At 33.7% G+C, this 21,098-nt stretch overlaps 1 protein-coding gene and 1 long non-coding RNA gene across 2 annotated transcripts; both read right to left on the minus strand.

Annotated features, from left to right (window-relative positions):
• Positions 1 to 2,880: 2,880 nt before the first annotated feature.
• On the minus strand, positions 2,881 to 3,568 carry LOC113781271. The gene is made up of 3 exons (XR_003469563.1): positions 3,492 to 3,568; positions 3,200 to 3,337; positions 2,881 to 2,895 (listed from the first exon to the last, which is right to left on the minus strand). It is a non-coding gene; the product is annotated as an uncharacterized LOC113781271 (long non-coding RNA).
• Positions 3,569 to 3,761: 193 nt separating this feature from the next.
• Positions 3,762 to 6,484, minus strand: LOC113779485 (disease resistance protein RPM1-like). The gene is made up of 2 exons (XM_027325071.1): positions 4,042 to 6,484; positions 3,762 to 3,967 (listed from the first exon to the last, which is right to left on the minus strand). Exons 1-2 carry the CDS (start codon positions 6,482 to 6,484, stop codon positions 3,762 to 3,764), a joined length of 2,649 nt encoding a protein of 882 aa, XP_027180872.1.
• Positions 6,485 to 21,098: the final 14,614 nt, after the last annotated feature.

Consider the following 21,098-nt stretch of genomic DNA (forward strand, 5'->3'; position numbering starts at 1 on the left):
CATCAACAAATAACATTACAAATTCATCATTCAAAGTATGGCATCAAAATCAAAAGATATGCAAATGGTGAATGTAAAATACCAAGTTAAATTCAACAAATTCACCTCAATTTGGTAGAGTGATATTTGGTGATACAAATGATGCAAAAAGTCTTATGAAAATCACCCCAATTGACCTCTAACTCATCGAATAAGGAACTATGAATCCTAACCTTCAACCGATTTTTTAAATGTTTTTCTTTAATTCTAATCAGTTAAAATGGTTCTATGAAGGTCAAATTACGATTTTTGAATAATTTCTTGCAAGAAAATGGTGTATAAGAGGAGAATGGTAAAGTGTGTGTGAGTGTGTGTGTGGGGTTGAAGAAGAAGGGAAGGAAAAATTGAAGAATCTGTGAACTTCTCTTTTGCTGGTAAACTGTCAGAATCCGGACATATTCTGGCTGGATTTCTAGCCGGATTCTAGCCAGAGAGCTGAAAAAAAGAAGAAAAAAAAACACAAAATTGAAGAATACATGACTTTAGGTTGCGTATTGTATCCCGTGTATTGCCTTTTGCAGGTTGCTTAATTCTGAACAGATTTCATCCTTGCTCTGTTTTAGTCCAACTTTAGCTGATATTTTTTTGATAATAGAGGGTGAACTAACTCTTCTACAGAACATAAAAGTTGTAGCGCTTTGAGTTAGATTTCCAATGCATGAAAAATCATGTAAATTAGAGCTTTGTGGACCAAGAAATGACCAAAATACCCTTGATTGGTCAGAAATCTGTTTTAGCTTTCGACCATAAAAATGCACTTTTGTATTTTGACTTTTTGACAATAAAAAAGACTAAAATGGACTTTTATGTTTTCATACCAAATGTATATCTATCTCTTAGCTTTAAAACAATTCAAGAATCACCTAAATCCAATGCTTGTAGCTCAAGATATAGCCAAAATACTAAAAGGTGTCAAAACTGTAAAACTTCCTTCTTGTATACTAAGTTGCATTTCATCTCTTGTACTTCATATTCTCTTTTTATCACTTCTTTTTTTATTCTTTAGAAGGGAAGCTCCAAAACTAGTCTCTTTTTATCATTTCAAATCATCATCAATCATTCAATTATCTTCTCAATTCATACTATTTGATTATTGAATCATTAAACCTACAAAAACTTGAAGTTTTCACCATTAAAATCCATCAAAATGCAATTTTCACACTTCAAACCACAAAATGCATATTTTCACTAAAATCCTAACTAATTAGCTATAAAACTAAATAAAACACATCAAAACTAGTTAATAAAACACACTTAGAACATGTAAAATACACACTTATCAACTGCTACTAAACTACTACTACTATTTGAAGTCAAATTGTCTCCACAAATCATATCTTAACCGAAAAAGAGAATATCATCATAAACAAAATAGTCTAGCTTCCTAGTTCTCATAAAACACTATCCATTAGGTGGAGTGTCCTATTCATATGACTTCAACTAGCATCTGAAAATTACACCCTAATTCCCGAGCTTTTCGGACATATAGAGTTTTAAGTGACCATGCGGAACAGCAAATCTAGTGAAAAATCATGACTTTAATTCCCATTTTGCTCCAAATCCTTACAACCAGTGCCATTTACCAAAAATAAGTAAAATATATCAGTTAACGTAATATTTGGTAAAATAAACAAGGGAAACAATCATAAAATTAATGATAAAAATGTAACCTATCAATTTCCATCAAGTATTTTGTTTTAATTTTAAATCTTCCAAAACCCCTTTTTAGTTCTGACTTGGAAAGAAACAGATTTTCTCTTAATCCCTATGGAGACGATCCTACTTACCATTATACTCGAATAAAGTTTTTTGTAAGTAGAATTTTATTATTGTATAGGTTCGACACCTGTTAGTTTTTTGGCAGAACTATGATTATACATGTGCAACGTTAGATGGATACAAGCAAAAATTAGAGAAGACAAGGGACTAAACTCATATTAATTATTAAGTCTAGTTACATACAAAAAAATTGTAAATGCATAAAGCTAAGCAAGAATTGACTTGTACAACTTTTGAGGGTACAACTTTGTCCAATTGAACTCAGTTGATAATTTAATCAATTCATAGAGTTTATAAATGTTTAGAATATCAAAATAAAGATTCTAAACTTTAGAAAGGGAAAAAAAAGAAAGGGAATGGTTAAATGTCAAACCACAGATAACATTTGTCACTTGGTCATTGTCCTTTTCAATTCAATTGAACCGACCATCATATTCTAAAAAATAATATACGTATTGTCTACAAATAATTGTTGTCTCCCTTTTTCTTTTATTCTTTAACTGGTTTTTGATTACCTAAGAATTTCAACTCTATTTAATCAGCCAAAGCAGGGCGGGTCTAGTCCACGAACACTCAGGTCAAAGGAGCTAAGTAGAACCAATTAGCCCATGGGCATGAGCCCACGCATAGCACCAAATGATGGTCTCATTGTCTTTTTTTTTTTCTTTTCGAACTCGGAACTTGATTTGATTGTTCATAAATCAAAACATTGAAGATAATTAATTATAGGAGAGCAAAAAGTCTAAATCTCATCATTAGTTCACAAATAAAAGACTTCTCAATTTTCTCTAGCAAGAGAGGATAAAAATTTATACATAAAATATCTTGAGATAGCATTATACTAATAATTAACAATATGTGGAATAAAAATCAGTTTTACACAGACGGTTCCTAGAAAACTCAAGTTAAATTTTTTTTTTTAACGCATTCTCTGACTACATTTTTAATTCACAAAGGCATTTAAGCATTGAAATCCAAATTCATTACTGCCAAAGATACCTCAAGAATGAAACCAGTGGGTATTTTCCAGAGGCCAGCTAGCCCTGTGGGACTGTATTTTTCCTGTACTACTAGCACCTGCATTAATCATGGGATAGTACTTCATAAATGATTGTATTGCAATGGCTAGAGTTGGCATAACATTGCTAAGAAACTTTCCTCAAGACTTCCGAGGATGCAGAATGAAGATTAGAACTGACAGTTTTTGGAAGAGTTCTGAGGCAAACAATATGCTATTCAAGCACGTTTTAAAATGATGATCACAACAAAAACTAAGCAAGCTCCTCACTCTCCCTAAAGCTTTTAAGGTACTGGTTTCAATCAAGTAATAAGGCCAATTTGATTTGGATTTGCTTTATTCTTTAAACATAAGCAAATATACCTCATTGTTTTCGTTTATCACAAAACTCCCAACTCCAACTTGATGGGAGGCATTAGATGGGAGCAAGCAAGGTTCTTCAGGAATCCAATATGTCATCATGACATATTCGCTTTCTGCATGGTGGTACTGAAACCCTTCCTGTTTTGATGGATACGCAAATCAGGGATTGCATTCAATTGGAAAGAGGCCATATACTTGCCAAAAAACATTCTGTCATTTGTCAATTAGAACAATGATCTTAGATCAAATTCATATGGGAGGGTGCAAATGGAACTTTAGGGTGGAACTGTACCTTTACTGCTATAGGAACAAATTCAGATTTTGTTATTGGCAGCTTGAGCCACACACCCAGAGGCAGTGTACTCCAGAATACGGAGGGTAGTGCTGCTGCTTGGAAAGATTATATGTTTTCTTCTTCTCCGCCCACAGGTTGCGGAGTCTCCATTCCCCATCATCTGTATAGTAACCAATGAGAATTTCAGGAATGTGTGCGATTCTTCTGTAATCTTCACTTTCTTCCTTCTGATTCTCTAACACCGTCTCTCTCAATTGAGAACTCAACTCATACAGAGACAGTCGTTGAAGATGTCTCAAGTGCTGAATACCCACAGGCAACTCCTCCAGTAATGGAAGTTGTCGCAGAATTAGTGTCTGGAGACGAGGCAATGCACCCTCCTCCACTCTCATCCATCTCAACCCTTCCATTCTCTTTAAGTGCATCCACTTCAGCATTAGGAACCCTCCAGCCTTGAAACACAACCCTTCTCCCTGGTAAGATCCACAGAAATTGATTTCAACCAAATTGGGCAAATGTTGGAGGGATTCTAGCGGATCTTCCTCACCCTTTAACCCGCTCCAATCCAAATCTATTCTTACCAAGCCGTGAAGATGTGCTACCCATTTTGGCATCTTTTCTAAGTGGCCACCCAAAATCAGCAGACGAAGAGATTGAAGAAACGAAGAAGAAGAAGAAAGAGAAGGATGATGATGATTTAGATCGATTATCTCATGATCATCATCTTTACCAATTGAATCAACACTTAATTGCCGAAGATTGGTGAGATTGGCAAGGGAGGAGCAGAGCTCCTTTCCATCTTCTCTTCTTAACTTTGTAATATGTAATTCTCTTAATTGGGTTAGCTTTCCTATCTCCTTAATGATTATAGATCCACTACTAGCATCTATGTAACCTAATATTTCAAGGGCCAGAAGCCCACCCATATTCGAGGGAGCTTTAAACCCATGATATCCATAATCATCATCGGAAGAATCAACTTGTTGATATACTCTGAGATACCGAAGTTTTTGCAGCTTTAGGATTTCCATAGGCAATTCCCTAACTCTTGTGTCAGCCAAATTCAGATACTCCAAATGTTGAAGCTTTCCAATGGCTTTCGGAACTCTCTCCACTCCTGTACCGCATAGATTCAGATACTTGAGACGAAACAAGTTGAAAATCTCATTTGGTATTTCCTCTTGTGTCTCTTGACCTCTCAAATCCAAAACCTTTAACAGCTTACTGCTCCCTAAAACTTCAGATAACAATGTTTTGTATGGTAGCGGGTTCGTGGATCCAACTGTAATGAACGACCGAAGGTGGTCAAAGCAATAACTTCGTCTTTGTTGGTGGTGCTGGGTGTTGTTATTGCTACTACCATGGACTACTAGACGGCGTACCTTCTCGGACGGCCACATCATTGGTTGTCCAGTAGTGACTGTGACCAAATTTTGTTCCCTTGACTTGAGAAGAATAACTTCTCTCAATAGGTCATGCATTCGACAAGTGTTGGGTATCCCTTCATAAAACACTCGAGTCACTTGAATTAGGCTTCTATTGATGAGTTCACTGAGATAATCCAAGGCTACATCTGCAATACTCATTCCTTCCCTCCATTCTACAAACCTTTCAGCAATCCACAAATTAATGAGTCTACTGCATTCTATTTCGTAATCCTCTGGGTAGATACTCGTGTACAACAGACATGTCTTTAGATGCCAAGGCAAATCATTATAACTAAGAGAGAGTATCTTTTTAACTCTGTCCAGCTTACCCGTGCCTTCTAATTCACCCCCAAGACTGCATCGAACCATCTCCCATTCATCTATTCTGTTTACATCTTTCAAAGCCAAAAGCCCACTGATTGCAAGAATCGCAAGGGGCAAGCCCTCACATTTACCCAATATAACTTTGGCAACATCCATCAAATGGCCAGGGCAACTATTTCCCTTAAAGATCTTGTTACAAAACAGGGTCCACGAATCTTCAAAGGACAGTGGCTCCATTCTGTGGACAAAACCTAGAGATTCTGTACAAGAGGCGGAGGCTACATCAGCTTTTCGAGTTGTTAGCATGACACGGTTGCCGCCGTGGCTACTCTCGGGCAGAGCAAATTTGATGGTATTCCAAAATTCCACGTCCCATACATCATCAAAAACAATTGCATACCTTCCACCTTGTTGAAGAAAATCTTTGACAAATTTTTTCAGCTCGGTGGTATTCAAAGACTCGATCGATTGTGGGACTGGTTTCTTCCCTTCCTCGTGTAACTGCCGAATCAAGTCTTTCAGGAGGAACTGAAAGTCACATGTTTGAGAGACAGTCACCCAAGCACGAACTGGGAAATGCCTTCTGACTTCAGGATCCTCATGGACTTTTTTCACCAGGGTAGTTTTGCCAAGTCCTCCCATACCGACCACTGAAACAACTTTCAGTTGGTGATCATCCCCTTCGAGGAGCTCAGAAATTAGATGGTTCTTGCGCTGGTCAATGCCAACTAATTTAGCTTCTTCCACAAGCAGCGCATCATCTCTGCTATAGCGCCATGTTGTGTTGTTCACAGCAGAAAGTGAGTTGGACGCTTGGGCAGAGATACCATATTCAGATTGGTATCTTTGATGAGCTGCGGAAATACTTTTTATTCTGGGCTTGATGCCTTGTATTTCGCTAGCAACTCGATGACGAGCTCTCAAATTCTTGATGGAGCTGAAAATTCTCCGAACAGAGCCGTAGAATCCTGTTGCGGGATGCCGAGCAAAGCGAGCTACAAATTCATCAAGAATGTCTTCAGTGTCATAAGCAGCTTCTCGCACTTGCTTGATCCATTCTTGGAGCCTGGGTAGAGCATCTTCTTCTTTTGCTTCTGCCTCTCTCAGGAAAGCTCTCATGTGCCCCAACTCATCCCTGATGAATTGGACCTCTTGCCGAAGCCCTCCCAATAGTCGTCCCTCCTCGCGCAGAAAAGTTGAGAGTTGATCCAGCACAAAAGAGAGAACCGTTTCTGCCATTTTCAGTCTTTTTTTTTCTAGCTTGAGAATGTCGGGGAAGGCAGGGTCTTGTTTATGGGACAGTCCACTTGTAGTATCTTGAAAGGAAGAAGGAAGAGGAGGTTATAGAAACATAAGCTGATGAACTTTGATGCTATATGGTGCAGTATTTATCACAAGGAAAAACCGCGTCAAAAAGAAAAAGAAAGAACTTACCAACTAGAAGAAACTAAAGCAAGAAACATGATTGTGAAAGACGAAGCTGCCTTACCTGCTACAATACAAAATCATGGAAGCTATTAAGAAGACACTGCAATTGGTGGGGTGATCAGTCTTCAGGACCTTCTTTCAACTGTGGGTCCTTCGGTCGGATGAAGATAAAAGGAATGACTACCGCAGCATCGTGCCAAAGCAATGATGTCAAATTATTTAACAGGGGAAGGAATAAAGTTAAAACGCGGTTGGACTGGACATTATTGATTTCATTGACGAAGAAATAAAACTGCTACAAAAAGTCTTTTGATCCTTCCGCTGACATATATTGCCTCCTTCCTCTATGGAACTAATTTCTGCTAACCAATTAGTATTTGTAATATCAAATACTCAAACTAATTTTTACAATAATTTGTAAAGTAGAAATACTTCTTCAATTTCATTTTAAGCTCATATGAGTGTGAAAAATTGTGGAAGATAGAAGCAATAAAATCAGCATACCAAGAAGAAAGTTGAATATAAACTTAGGATCCATGAACTACCAATAAATAACTTGGCCAAAGTATTTTATCCCACTGATTTAATTAACTTCAAAAGTATTATTGAACTAGCTAGCCTGGACTGACATAACAATTGGGGTTCCAATTAACTATATAGTAATAACGTGACTTAGTTCAAATTACACAACTCGATCACAAGTAATCCTACGGAGTTGAATAAATCATATAAATACGGCGTCACAGTAATCAAGTTAGTGTTAGCCCCTTGTGATCACCAATTTAATCTATTATCTCACTTCTTTCTTTCTTTTGTTTTTTTTCCCCTCCTTTTGCAGTTGTGGAATTACTGCAACTAGGACTAGATAGGACGAAGGGTCTGTTTGGTTGGAAGTAAAATGTTTTCCTTGGGAAAATATTTTCCATGGAAGTAATTTTCCATGAAAATCATTTCCCTTTCATCATTTTCAGGTGTTTGGTTAGTTTATTGAAAATATTTTCTTACTTCATTTTTCTGGTGTTTGTTTAACTTTTGAAATATTTTCACTTTTATCTCTATCTTTACTTTCTACACATTATAACTACATACTTCTTTCCATGCAAAATAAGAAAATTTATCTCATTGTTTAACTTTAAAAAATCTTGGAGAAATGTATATATGAATAAAAAATATCTCCTTAAGCAATAAACAAATTGCTGGCCATTTAGTGTCAAATATCAATCACATGCAATGCTTATTGTGACATATATCTTGCACTCTCACTGCTGAAAGTTTCTCTAGAAAAGAATGTCCCTATTATACATAATTAATTACTAGCATAGGATGAGTAGGATGAGATTTTTTTTATTTTGAATATACTAGGGGGAGGGTTGGGTTGGGTTGGGTTGGGTGGTACGGGGGAGGGAGTGTAAGGAAGAGGTCTTGGATTCGAGTCTTCCTGTTTACACTAAAAAAAAAAAAGAACATACTACAAGATGTTTTCAGTAAGTTTGGAACATACTACAGGCGGGATGCATGCATTTCGGAAAACAACTTCAGTAAGTTTGGAAGGGAAGTTGTTTTCCATAAGATGAGTGAAAATATTTTACATAGGAAAATGTTTTCAGTAACTTTTGTGCAACCAAACACGGGAAATTAGGAAAATATTTTTCTGGAAAACATTTTCACCCGAAACAAACGGACCCGAAAGGCGGCTCATTTTACCAATAAGAAACGTGGCTATGTTTATAAAAAAGAAAAGGAACTTCAAGAAAAGGAAACAAATCTCAGCAGCACTTACTTGAGAGAAAATGAAACCTCTGGCAATAGCTGATCTGAACCTGCCCTGTCAAATCCAAGTTTGATGAAAAAGAGAACACGGGCGAGGAAGATGATAATTTGAACCAAAATTAAAACAATGCAGTATGTGCAGGGCCTTGAGCTAGGAAGATGGAGTATTATAGAGGAGAAGGTAGGAGCAGTACCGTTATTGATAAGAAAGTGGAGTGAAATTGGCCGTGACTTGATTAATGTATATCAATTTGATTAATCGAATTATAGTCTTGCTGGCCTGTCCTTCCAATCCCACGATGTGCTCATAAAATGTTGGACATGAAGAAAGAAGTGGAATTAAAAATATTGGAGATGGCTAAAATTGAATGTTCAGCATAAGACAATTGAGGTAAACCCTTAACCACGTAGCCAAATCCGATCACCACCATCTTATCATGTCTAATTTTTCTTTTAGTTTATTGCAACGAGTAAAAAAAAAAATGGATACACTCGAATACGTCAAATCATAATTTTGACGTTCTATTTTTCTTCTTTCTTCTTTGTAAAATGAATGACTTTGGATCACCAATGTAATCTTTCATCTCAGTTCTTTTTCTCCAGCTGTTAAATTATTACAACTAAGACTAGGTTAGGAATAAGGGACAAGAAGTAAGCGGAGGATAAGGTGCATCATATGAGCCACTCGAATACTGTATCCTGAAAAAGCAGCTTTGAAACAAAAGAAGCAAAATTTTCCTATGGTTCCTAGAAATAGCATAAGAAAGAAGATAGAGAGACATTATTGACATTATAAATTCCTGTCAATTAATGTTTATCGTTTTTATAAGGTAACTTACTACAGAAAAATTGTGAAAGCCATGTGAGAAAGTTGAGGATGAAATACGAGGAAAATACTTACTCAACAAGAAACTGCAGCCAAAAAAAAAAATAAAAATGGAGTAGAGCCATAATAGTCAATCAAAAAGAAGAAGAAACTAATGCAAGAGAGATGATGGAAATTGAACGGAAGGAAGATAGACGGCGACGTGATTTTGAAAGGCGAAGCTACACTACAAAATCATGGAAATTATTAGGGAGACAATGCAGTTGGTGGGGCGTTCGCTCTTCAGGGCCTTTCGACTGTGGTTCTTCGATCAAATAAAGGAGTGGCTACCAGTGTACCACACCATCGTTCAAAAGCAAAATGATGTCTTAAACTTAAAACGTGGTGGCTAGGACATTCATTTCATTGACGTAGAATTAAAGGGAACATACAGATTTAGTCTCTAATATTTGGCCTTCATGCAGTTTTAGTCATTAAAATTTTGAAAAATGCAAACTTGATTCTCAATGTTTAGCACATGTGTAATTTTAGTCCCTAAAATATTGGTAGGAACAAATTTGGTCCCCTATGTTATCGTTTTGAAGCAAATTTAGGATGATTGACGAATTTTTTCAAATATTGGTAGAATCTATTACGTGTGATTGCATGCTTATTAATTTTAAATATCTTTAAAAAGAAGTAAAATAACTAGTACTCTTCAATAACAAGACCAGTTTACATGATGTCATGTCGGTAACTAATCAATCAAGAAAAAGAAAATTTGTTAATCTATATGAAAAAGTAAATGTTACGATTTTGTGCTTGGCATAGTCAGGATAGAGTGTAAAAATGAGTTCTATATCGATGAATTGGGTGCTTCAACTAATTTTAGTTTAAAAATTTTCAATTTTTACTAGTTAATTAGTTAGCATATGAATTATCAGTTCTTAATTTTGGTGTTTAAAGTTAGCTACTACTTTGCATCTTTGTTTTGAAATGTAATTTAATGGACACATAATTAGACGTGACTAAATTATGTCAGTGATTGAAAAAAATTCTTCAAATGTCCTTTAAAATGGATATATTAGGGACCAGATTTGCTCTTGCAAAAAATTTAGGGACCAAAACTGCACAGGGACAAAAAAGATTGAGGACCAAATTTCCTTTCACCAAAACTCTAAGGACTAAAACTCCACAGGAGATAAAATATAGGGACTAAATTTTTTCCAGGAATACGTGATGCAGAGGAAAGTTTTAATTTTCTTCTGAGTGGAACAGAAAAAGCAACTCAAGACCTAAGCTCAATTCAGGTTTCTGATGAATTCTTTTGTGAAATCTAGCCGAGAGTAGCTGAAACTAGTTAAGAATACAAAATTATACTTAGTAGGCAAGAAGCAGAAAGGCACCCAAAGGGTCAGTATAAATTATCTTCAAATTTCAGAACACCAGTGCATTGTGCGTGTGTACACATCTTCTCTCTTTCTTGGGCTTTGCTCTTCTGCACATCCTCCGCGGATCAACACACCATCTTTTTCTCCGTGAAATAAATGGGGTGGTTGAGTATAATGACGCTTTGATCAGAATTGAGGGATGGGATATTTAAGATGATCTCTTAAATGCTTCAACAATACCTCTAGCTAGCAAGGCAGGCTGCTGCTGCTACTTCATTTAATTGACCCAACTTTTAACACTTTACCGCGCAATGTGTTAATTGAAGGAGATCAATAAATTAATTAATGACAAAGAAATCAATTAGTGCACTAAGACACCATATTTTAAAGAAGGGAATCTGCAAGTGGTGGAGTTTGGTGGTGAGACTGCAAATGCAGTTGTGGGCTTCAAAATAATGCAAAGATGGCTATGGCCTATGGGGTGGAGCTGGCCAGCTCAGTGCATGTAACAGCAACACTCTCTACCAGCCTCATTCAGTTATTAATTTGTAATATGATTGTGGTTATTTATTAGCGTGAACACACATGATTAATTATACATGAGACGCAGAAAGCATCCGAGAATTCCTTTAGTTATCTTCAAATCCTTTAATTTCCACCTACTAACACCGAAAGTAGACTTTATACAAAACAATTTTCTATCAGACACTTTTCATATTTTGTATCACAAAAATAAAAAATAGAAAGGATTTGAACTTCTTCCAAACTAAAATTTGAAGAAAATATCAAAACATACATAGTCAAAATGTAATTGAAAAAAAAAAAGATTTCTAAAGAGTCAAAAAAAAAAAAAAGATTTCTAAAGAGTCAAAGTAAAATGTCTATTGATAGGATGCAAAATTACTATTTAATTTATGATTATTTTCCCTTGATATTTGCTAAACATTGTATTATTGGATAGATTTTACTTATATTTGATATTTAGTATTAATTATAGGGAGTGGAGCAAAAAGTGGTAAAAAAAAAGTGATTTTTCAAGAATTACTGTCGAGTCCGAAGATGCAGGATTTACGCGCATGGTAGTTTTTCAGTTCAAGTTGAAGTCCTGAAAAGCATGTGCCCTTTTTCCAAGATAATTAGCTTTTCATTTTGTATTAGGAAACAAATATTTATCTTTCGTTAATTTAGGAAGTATTTCTTTCGTGGGAAAGTGGAAGTATTAGTACTAGTAGTTTAGGAAAGAGACGTGAGGAGTAGGGATTCTTGGCTTCAAAGAGTTTTTCCGGATCCCGAGAGCCTGATCAGTCTCGGGCAAGAGACGAAGCTTGTCTCTTCGCTAGTATTCGCATATTTTCTAATTTAATTTCTCATAATTATTATAATGTTTGAATATCAAAGACCCGATATTTGATTCAACTTAACAAACTAATACCAGTTAAGATAGTTAAATTCGTAATTGTTTAATTGTTTTAAATCAGTAGCGTGATTTGTTTCATGTTAGGAAAACATATAATCTAGTTTAAATAAACCCTGGTAGTGTGTTTATTAATTAGAATAGGGTTTTTCTAGTTTCTAATGCAATCAAAAAATTAAATTCTACAGGCTTATTTAGGGTTGTTTCTTGATTAGAAAAATAGTTAACGGGCATACCTTAACTATCGATACACTAAGAAAAAGTTGGTTGTCATCGCTTATTTGACAACTATAATCTGTTTATTAATGAATAGATGAAATAATTCTTACATCGATGATCAATTGTATGAATCACTTTCGGAGTTATATCCTTAGCTAGTGCTTGCTTATTCTTAATTTAAATTTAATTTGCTTTAGTTTAATTGTTTTTATTTGCATCAATTATTTATTTTAATTTTAATTTTCCAAAACCCCCCAATTAGTTTTTACTTGGAAAGTGACAAATTTTTTCTCAGTCCCTGTAAATTCGACCATGCCTACCACTATATACAAAATTTATATTTTATTTGAGTAGGTATTTATTATTGCACAGATTCGACACTTGTCATCTATGAATCTAAATAAATGTTTTTAATTGTATAGTTGATACAATTTTGTTAATATCTTTTATAATATACTAAAACCAATAATTGTCAATCTTCAGTGTGTACAGTGTACACCAAACCAGTCAAATATGAATAAGAAATGTTAATTTTTTTTTATTTATAACCTCTTTCATGGAGAAAAAAAACATCTTTATTAAATTACATTGATTTTATGAGTACTAAGTAGGGATGGCAATGGGGGCGGGCACCCGCCTCACCGGGGGTCATTGGGGCGGGGGTAGGGCGGGGGCGGGGGTGGGGGAATTTTTTCCCCCCGTTTAGAAACGGGGCGGGGGATGGGGGTATACTCCCTCGCCCCACCCCCGCCCTGCCACCCGTTTGAAATATATATATATATATATGTACATAACTATATACATATAATGATATTATCAATTATACTACTAATTATACATGTCTATTAATAAAAATTATTAATTATTTATACTAAATTTATTAATACGTTTATGTTAAATTCCTAACTACACTTAATATAATAACACTTTTTTCTAAAAAAAATACAATAATAATTTAGTGATTGTATCTGTATCAAAAGTGAAAACTTAATTATTTTAGTTATATTTGTTTTATTATATTAGATTGTATTCAAATAACCTTTGTTTAATTATTTTTATGAGTTTCACTTGTAAAGTTACAATGAATAATAATTTGGTGATGTATTGATATTTTAGTACTTGATTATTTGCTCAAATTTAATTATAATAAAATTATATAATAAAATTTTTTTAACCCCGCGGGGGAAGCGGGGCGGGGGAAGCCGAAGGTGGGGGTTGGGGGAGGTGTCCCCCGCCCCATTGCCATCCCTAGTACTAAGTGACTAATTTATAAAATATTAGAATATTATGACTATGTCAGTTATTCAATGGCATTGTTAAAATCTACTTTAGTATCTTAAGAGTGAGGGTTAAACTAACAGTTAGCTAATAATTTTTTTTTAAAATGGAAAGTCATGTTAACTGAAATATGAAAAATTATGCAATATGATAGAAAATGTAACTTTCCAAGACATTATCTTCAGCATTTATCGGCCATAAAAGAGAGAAAATACTAAAGTAAATCATTGAGAAGTATAAGAAGGCAAAAAAATAAAAAATAGTAGTGTTGTCTTTATGCTACTGAAATAAAAAATTGAAGAATAAATGAGTCTTAAACACACAAGTGCCTTCATGCCAACTGTCTCAATATGACAATTAAAAATGAAACAGCAGATGTAAGGTTTACTGCTAGGCTTATGTTATATTAGATATCTTAATGTTTGATCCTTTTGAGTCTTTTTCAACAACTTTACTTAGATAATAAGAATCATGGTTGTAACTCTTAGGATTTTGTACTTATATTTCATAAATTCTATTGAACCGAGTCCATATTGCAACATAAGTTATAGCTGAATAATATTGAAATTTGTAAGTTACATGCGTTTGTATCAGTCTTATACTTTAACACAAAGACAACCAATTCAATTATGATACAAAGTAAAAATTCATAATGTAAAAAATAAAAGTTATTTTGTAATGTTATATTAAATATTTTCAGAAAAAAGAGATAGCTTTTAAAAAGAAACAGCTTTTTTTGTTAATTTTGAGAAGGAAATCGCTTCATGTGTTGCACACTAAAGTAGACAATAAACTAAAGAATGGATGAAAAAAGAAAGTCTATAAAGCTTGTACACCATACAACTCTTTGCTATTTTTATCAATTTTGTTATTAGTCATAAAAGAGTTTGTAGAATTTTTAGCGGTGGCAATTTGTCCCAAATCCCAATGGGTTACCCATGCCCATGGGGACTTTTGGCGGGATGGGTACTAAAATTTGATATTGGGTTTAAAATGGGACAAATCCCAATTGTACCCATTAATTGATGAAAAATTTTGAAAAATACTTGGGTACCCATTGGGCTCAAATAGCAAGGGCTCCGTTTGGATTAGCTATTTTTTGGGGGTGTTTTTGAAATATTTTATTGTAGTAGTATATATGAAAAATTTTTACTATAAATTTTTTTTAAAATATTTGATATACTAATATGGATGGGATTTTTTTGAGTTATTGTATATTATTGTAATATTGTATTTGAAAAACTTATTTTTTGAAAAAATAGCCAATCTAAATGGAGTCTTAGATTCAAAAATTATCTTTAACAATTTTTATAGTCATACCAGCGAATATAATCTAGTAGTCTTCCTAGTCATTATCCACATGAATTTTCAGTATTTCAGTTAGTTTAGACCTGTCATCCTTGGACAATGATGAGGATAAATATTCAACACTCTAAGTACCTTGGCCATCTTGATATATGTTGGAATATGGCTGTATATCTATCTGTTACTTTATTTGTTAATCCAATTTTTAGTGGGAATCCTGAGTATAAAGCACTTGCATGTTTATTTAATAAAACTAAAAGAAATTTAATAAATCAAAAATATTAAAATTATATAGAAAATAAAAAATAAATTAAAGGAAAAAAAATATGTAGAAAATAGATTTGGGTATTGGGCGGGATCAATCTAAACCCATCTCAAAGTGATCCCGCCGAAGTTAATTCCAAAACACATATAGGTAAGGTTGGACCCAAACCCATATGACTTGGTTCCATCTTAAACCCAAGCAAATCCTGCCCATCCCGCCCATTTTGCGACCTCTTAGAATTTTATTCAACCTTTTTGTTTAGAATTTAAAATTTGATGTGTAATATGTATTTTTCAACTTAATCAATTGCATCTCTCTACAAAGCCATAGTCATGGTTTTGCACTTGATAGTGGATTCTTTTCTTTTTTGATTTGCTTTAAGAACTATAACATAGTACCAATTCAACTTTAAACATCAATAGATTCTTTGACATTTGATTTTTCTTGCATAGAATGGCATTAATTTTTATTAAGTTCAATATCATATATTTAAGCGATATTATTCATTTCATACACATGCGAAGCATGTGCATTTTACTAGTGTATGTATGTATGTATATATGTGATAGACATTTGCAGAGAGAGGCTTATTTGGTATCTAGTCTAGGGCGATATCCGCAAGGCCAATGAGGCAACCAGAACATTAAAATAATAAAAATAAAACGCCTTGAGAAACATTAGACAGAGATTCAAGGGATCGTCAACCATGGCATTCCAAAAGAAACGGAAAGCAACAAAATTAAAGAGGAGAATCATCAGAAATTAAAACCCAATAAATTAACTTTCTGATGTTGAAATAATGATCAAGTGAAAGGCATCCCACCTCCAAAACTTAATTAGTTCAATGTTATTGTTTTGTTAATAACAGCACATATAAGTGTGAAAACTGTTGAAGACAGAAGCATAAATCAGCATATCGAGAAGGAAAACTTAGGATCCATGAGCTACTAATAACTTGAAACCAGTAATTTAATAAAACTTCAAAAGTTTTATTGAGCTAGCTAGCCTGGACATAACACTTGAAGTTCCAATGAACTACTAATAACTTGATTAAGTTACAAATTACAAAACACGGAGTTAAATAAAATTTATCAACAACCTGTTATAAGTAAGGCACCAGAGTAACAGGGACGGATTTTAAGGTGGGGGCACTGGGGGCACGGGCCCCTACTGCCCCTTTAAATTCCTATAATACTTATACAATTTTAATATAATTTTAAGTGTGTTCCTAGAGTTCTTTCTTTCTTTTGTTTTTTTTCCCCTCTTTCTCCAGTTGTGGAATTCCAGCGACTAGGACTAGATGGGACGAAAGGCGGCTCTTTTTACCAATTAGAATCGTCTTATGCAACATAATACATCTTCAAACAGCATAAAGAAATTGTGTATTTTAATCCATAAAAATGTAGCCAACCACCGCTGCCCGTACTATTACTCTCGATCTTATATTTTCAATTTTATTGAAGATGAGACAAAATTCTTTTATTACTCTTGACCTTATAATTTCAACTTTACTAAAGATGGGATAAATTTAATTCTATATATATATATATTGCAATAAGCAACTCAAGGAAAAATTTACTTATGCTATTCTATTCTTCAATCCTTTCAAAATTATTTTTTTCCTTGTGAAATAATGCAATTTTATTTTTTAAAGATAATTTGATGGATGGATAAATATTACTTTTGATTCTGTTGGTTATTCAAAAAGGAGAAAAGAAGTAAATAATAATAATGTTTGAACTCGGAGGAAAATGGAATGACCTCAGTTGTTTTCTTCGTTTGCTGTTCCCAGCTTTGAAGTGTACAGTTTTACTTTTAGGCCTCCTAGCTTTCATCCCGTTATATCTGAAGTCATAATCTTGTCATTTATTGAAATAAAAGAATTTCCACAGCAATTTGAATTGCTTTTTTGGATAGAACCAATTTAATTTTTTTTAGACAAGGGAATTTTTTTCAAAATTCTTTTCTTTTTTTCCAAGGATCAAAAAATTTTTTTATAAGGGAATTTCATTTTTAGTAATTCTTTTTTTTAAAGATTAAAAGTATAAATTATATTAGTTTTAAATTTTTGAGTTTGTACCGTACCATGACAATGTTGTAATTTTATGGTGGGCTCATCTCCCATTTTGTGCTCTCATGGTACATAACAGAAAAAGCCTTAATTTTATTAGTCTGAACGTTATTAGGTGGTTGGCAGGTATATCAATTTGATTAATTGAATTTGTGTTGCTGCCCTGTCCCTCCACTCTCAGATGTGCTGATGAAAAGTTGAATTTGCTGTGACTGATTATATTTGAACTATACCCTGTCAGCTTGTGTTTTCTAGTTTTCAAACTTTTAATCGATATATCAAGGAAGGAAAGCTTTTCTTTTTTCTTTTTTTTTTCCTGGGTTTGTGGACAAGGTTGGATGTGAAGAAAGGAGTGGGAATGAAAATTTTTCATGGCTAAATTTTTTTCTAATGCTCAACATAAGACAATTGAGGTAAACCCTTAACCACGCTCGACAACGTCAAATCATAATTTTGTGTTTCTATTTTTCTTCTTTCTTCTGTGTGAAATGAATGATAGTAACACACCAACTTGGCACTTTGGATCAACAATGTAATCTTTCATCTCAGTTGTTTTTTTCCAGTTGTGAAATTATTACAACTAAGACTAGGTTAGGAATAAGGGACAAGAAGTGGCTCTTTTGACCAATTAGAATTAAATTATGCATTATACGTAGTCAAACAACATAAAGAAAATGTACATTTGCATTCACGGAATGTAGTCAGCCACCATTCTCCTACATCTTGCGGGAAATTATGTATGCTATAGACCTAAGCTCAATTCAGGGTGCCGAATTCTTTTGTGAAAGCTAACCGAGAGTAGCTGAAACTAGTTAAGAGTACAAAATTATACTTAGTAGGCAAGAAGCAGAAAGGCACCCAAAGGGTTAGTATAAATTATCTTCAAATTTCAGAACACCAGTGCTTGTGCACCTATTAATGCCGAAAAGCAGATTTTGGCACTGTTGCCCCGTTAATGATTTATTGGTAAACCCTTGGATTCCATAATAGGTATAGTTACTTTAACCTAAGCTTTAAGAACCCCCCCCCCCCCCCAAAAACAAAAAAAAAAAAAAAAAACACCCACCTTTGTAAATTGGAGGAGATCAATAAATTAATTAATGACAAGATGTTCTAAAGTTACAAAGAAATCAATTAGTGCACTAAGACGCCATATTTTAAAGAAGGGAATCTGCAAGTGGTGGAGTTTGGTGGTGAGACTGCAAATGCAGTTGTGGGCTTCAAAATAATGCAAAGATGGCTATGGCCTATGAGGTGGAGCTGGCCAGCTCAGTGCATGCAACAGCAACGCTCTCTACCAGCCTCATTCAGTTATTAATTTGTAATATGATTGTGGTTATTTATTAGTGTGAACCCACATGACTAATTATACATGAAACGCAGAAAGCATCCGAGAAATCCTTTAGTTATCTTCAAATCCTTTAATTTCCACCTACTAACACCGAAAGTATAATTTATATCCCCCCCCCCCCCCCCAAAAAACCTCTTTTTTAATTGAATAGTATTTCAATGCTTTTTCGACCAAATGATGTTGTACTTTATATGGTGACCAAATAGTTGAGCATAATATAGAAAATAAACCAGTAAAATCACAAAATTCGTTGAGAAACTATTCAGAATAAAAAAAGGGTACATGGACAAATAAAATTAATTTTGTAAAAATAATTTTATCAGACATTTTTCATATTTTGTATCACAAAAATAAAAAGTCGAAAGGATTTGAACTTCTTCCAAACTAAAATTTGAAGAAAATCTCAAAACATATATAATCAAAATGTAACTAAAAAAAAAAGATTTCTAAAGAGTAAAAAAAAAAAGATTTCTAAAGAGGCAAAGTAAAATGTCTATTGATAGGATGCAAAATTATTTAATTTATGATTATTTTCCCTTGATATTTGCTAAACATTGTACTATTGGATAGATTGTACTTATATTTGATATTTGGTGCTAATTATAGGGAGGTGGAGCAAAAAGTGATAAAAAGAGTGATTTTCCAAGAATTGCTGTCAAATCCGAAGATGCAGGATTTACATGCATGGTAGTTTTTCAGTTCAGGTTGAAGTCCTGAAATGCATGCTCCCTTTTTCCAAGATAATTAGCTTTTCAGTTTGTATTAGGAAACAAATATTTATCTTTCGTTAATTTAGGAAGTATTTCTTTCGTGGGAAAGTAGAAGTATTAGTAGTAGTAGTTTAGGAAAGAGACGTAAGGAGTTGGGATTCAAAACTACAACAAAAGTTTTATTGAGCTAGCTAGCCTGGACATAACAATTGAAGTTCCAATGAACTACTAATAACTTGATTAAGTTACAAATTACAAAACAGGGAGTTAAATAAAATTTATCAACAACCTCTTATAAGTAAGGCACACAACCTGTTATAAACATGATCACTTCTTTCTTTTGTTTTTTTGTTTTCCCTCTTTCTCCAGTTGTGGAATTCCAGCGACTAGGACTATTACTCTCGATCTTATATTTTCAATTTTATTGAAGATGAGACAAAATTCTTTTATTACTCTTGACCTTATAATTTCAACTTTACTAAAGATAGGATAAATTTAATTCTATATATATATTGTAATAAGCAACTCAAGGAAAAATTTACTTGTGCTATTCTATTCTTCAATCCTTTCAAAATTATTACCTTGTGAAATAATGCAATTTTATTTTTGAAAGATAATTTGATGGATGGATAAATATTACTTTTGATTCTGTTAGTTATTCAAAAAGGAGAAAAGAAGTAAATAATAATAATGTTTGAACTCGGAGGAAACTGGAATGACCTCAGTTGTTTTCTTCGTTTGCTGTTCCTAGCTTTGAAGTGTACAGTTTTACTTTTAGGCCTCCTAGCTTTCATCCCCTTATATCTGAAGTCATAATCTCGTCATTTATTGAAATAAAAGAATTTCCACCGCAATTTCAATTGCTTTTTCGGATAGAGTCAATTTAATTTTTTTTAGACAAGGGAATTTTTTTAAAAAATTCTTTTCTTTTTTTCCAAGGATCAAAAAAAAAATTTTATAAGGGAATTTCATTTTTAGCAATTCTTTTTTTTAAGATTAAAAGTATAAATTATATTAGTGTTAAATTTTTTAGTTTGTACCGTACCATGGCAATGTTGTAATTTTATATTGGGCTCATCTCCCATTTTGTGCTCTCATGGTACATAACAGAAAAAGCCTTAATTTTATTAGTCTGAACGCTATTAGGTGGTATATCAATTTGATTAATTGAATTAGTGTTGCTGCCCTGTCCCTCCACTCTCAGATGTGCTGATAAAAAGTTGAATTTGTTGTGACTGATGATATTTGAACTATACCCTGTCAGCATGTGTTTTCTAGTTTTCAAACTTTTAATCGATATATCAAGGAAGGAAAGCTTTTCTTTTTTCCTTTTTTTTTTCCTGGTTTTGTAGACAAGGTTGGATGTGAAGAAAGAAGTGGGAATGAAAATATTGGAGATGGCTAAATTTTTTTTTCTAATGCTCAGCATAAGACAATTGAGGTAAACCCTTAACCACGTAGCCAAATCCGATCACCACCATCTTATCATGTCTAATTTTTCTGTTAGTTTGTTGTAATGTGTAAAAAAAAAAAAAAAAAAATTAGATACGCTCGACAACGTCAAATCATAATTTTGTGTTTCTATTTTTCTTCTTTCTTCTGTGTGAAATGAATGATAGTAACACACCAACTTGGCACTTTGGATCACCAATGTAATCTTTCATCTCAGTTGTTTTTTTCCAGTTGTGAAATTATTACAACTAAGACTAGGTTAGGAATAAGGGACGAGAAGTGGCTCTTTTGACCAATTAGAATTAAATTATGGATTATACATGTCAAACAACATGAAGAAAATGTACATTTGCATTCACGGAATGTAGTCAGCCACCATTCTCCTACATCTTGC

Source organism: Coffea eugenioides, chromosome 8 (assembly GCF_003713205.1).
Source record: "Coffea eugenioides isolate CCC68of chromosome 8, Ceug_1.0, whole genome shotgun sequence".
In the NCBI taxonomy this organism is placed as follows: domain Eukaryota; kingdom Viridiplantae; phylum Streptophyta; class Magnoliopsida; order Gentianales; family Rubiaceae; genus Coffea; species Coffea eugenioides.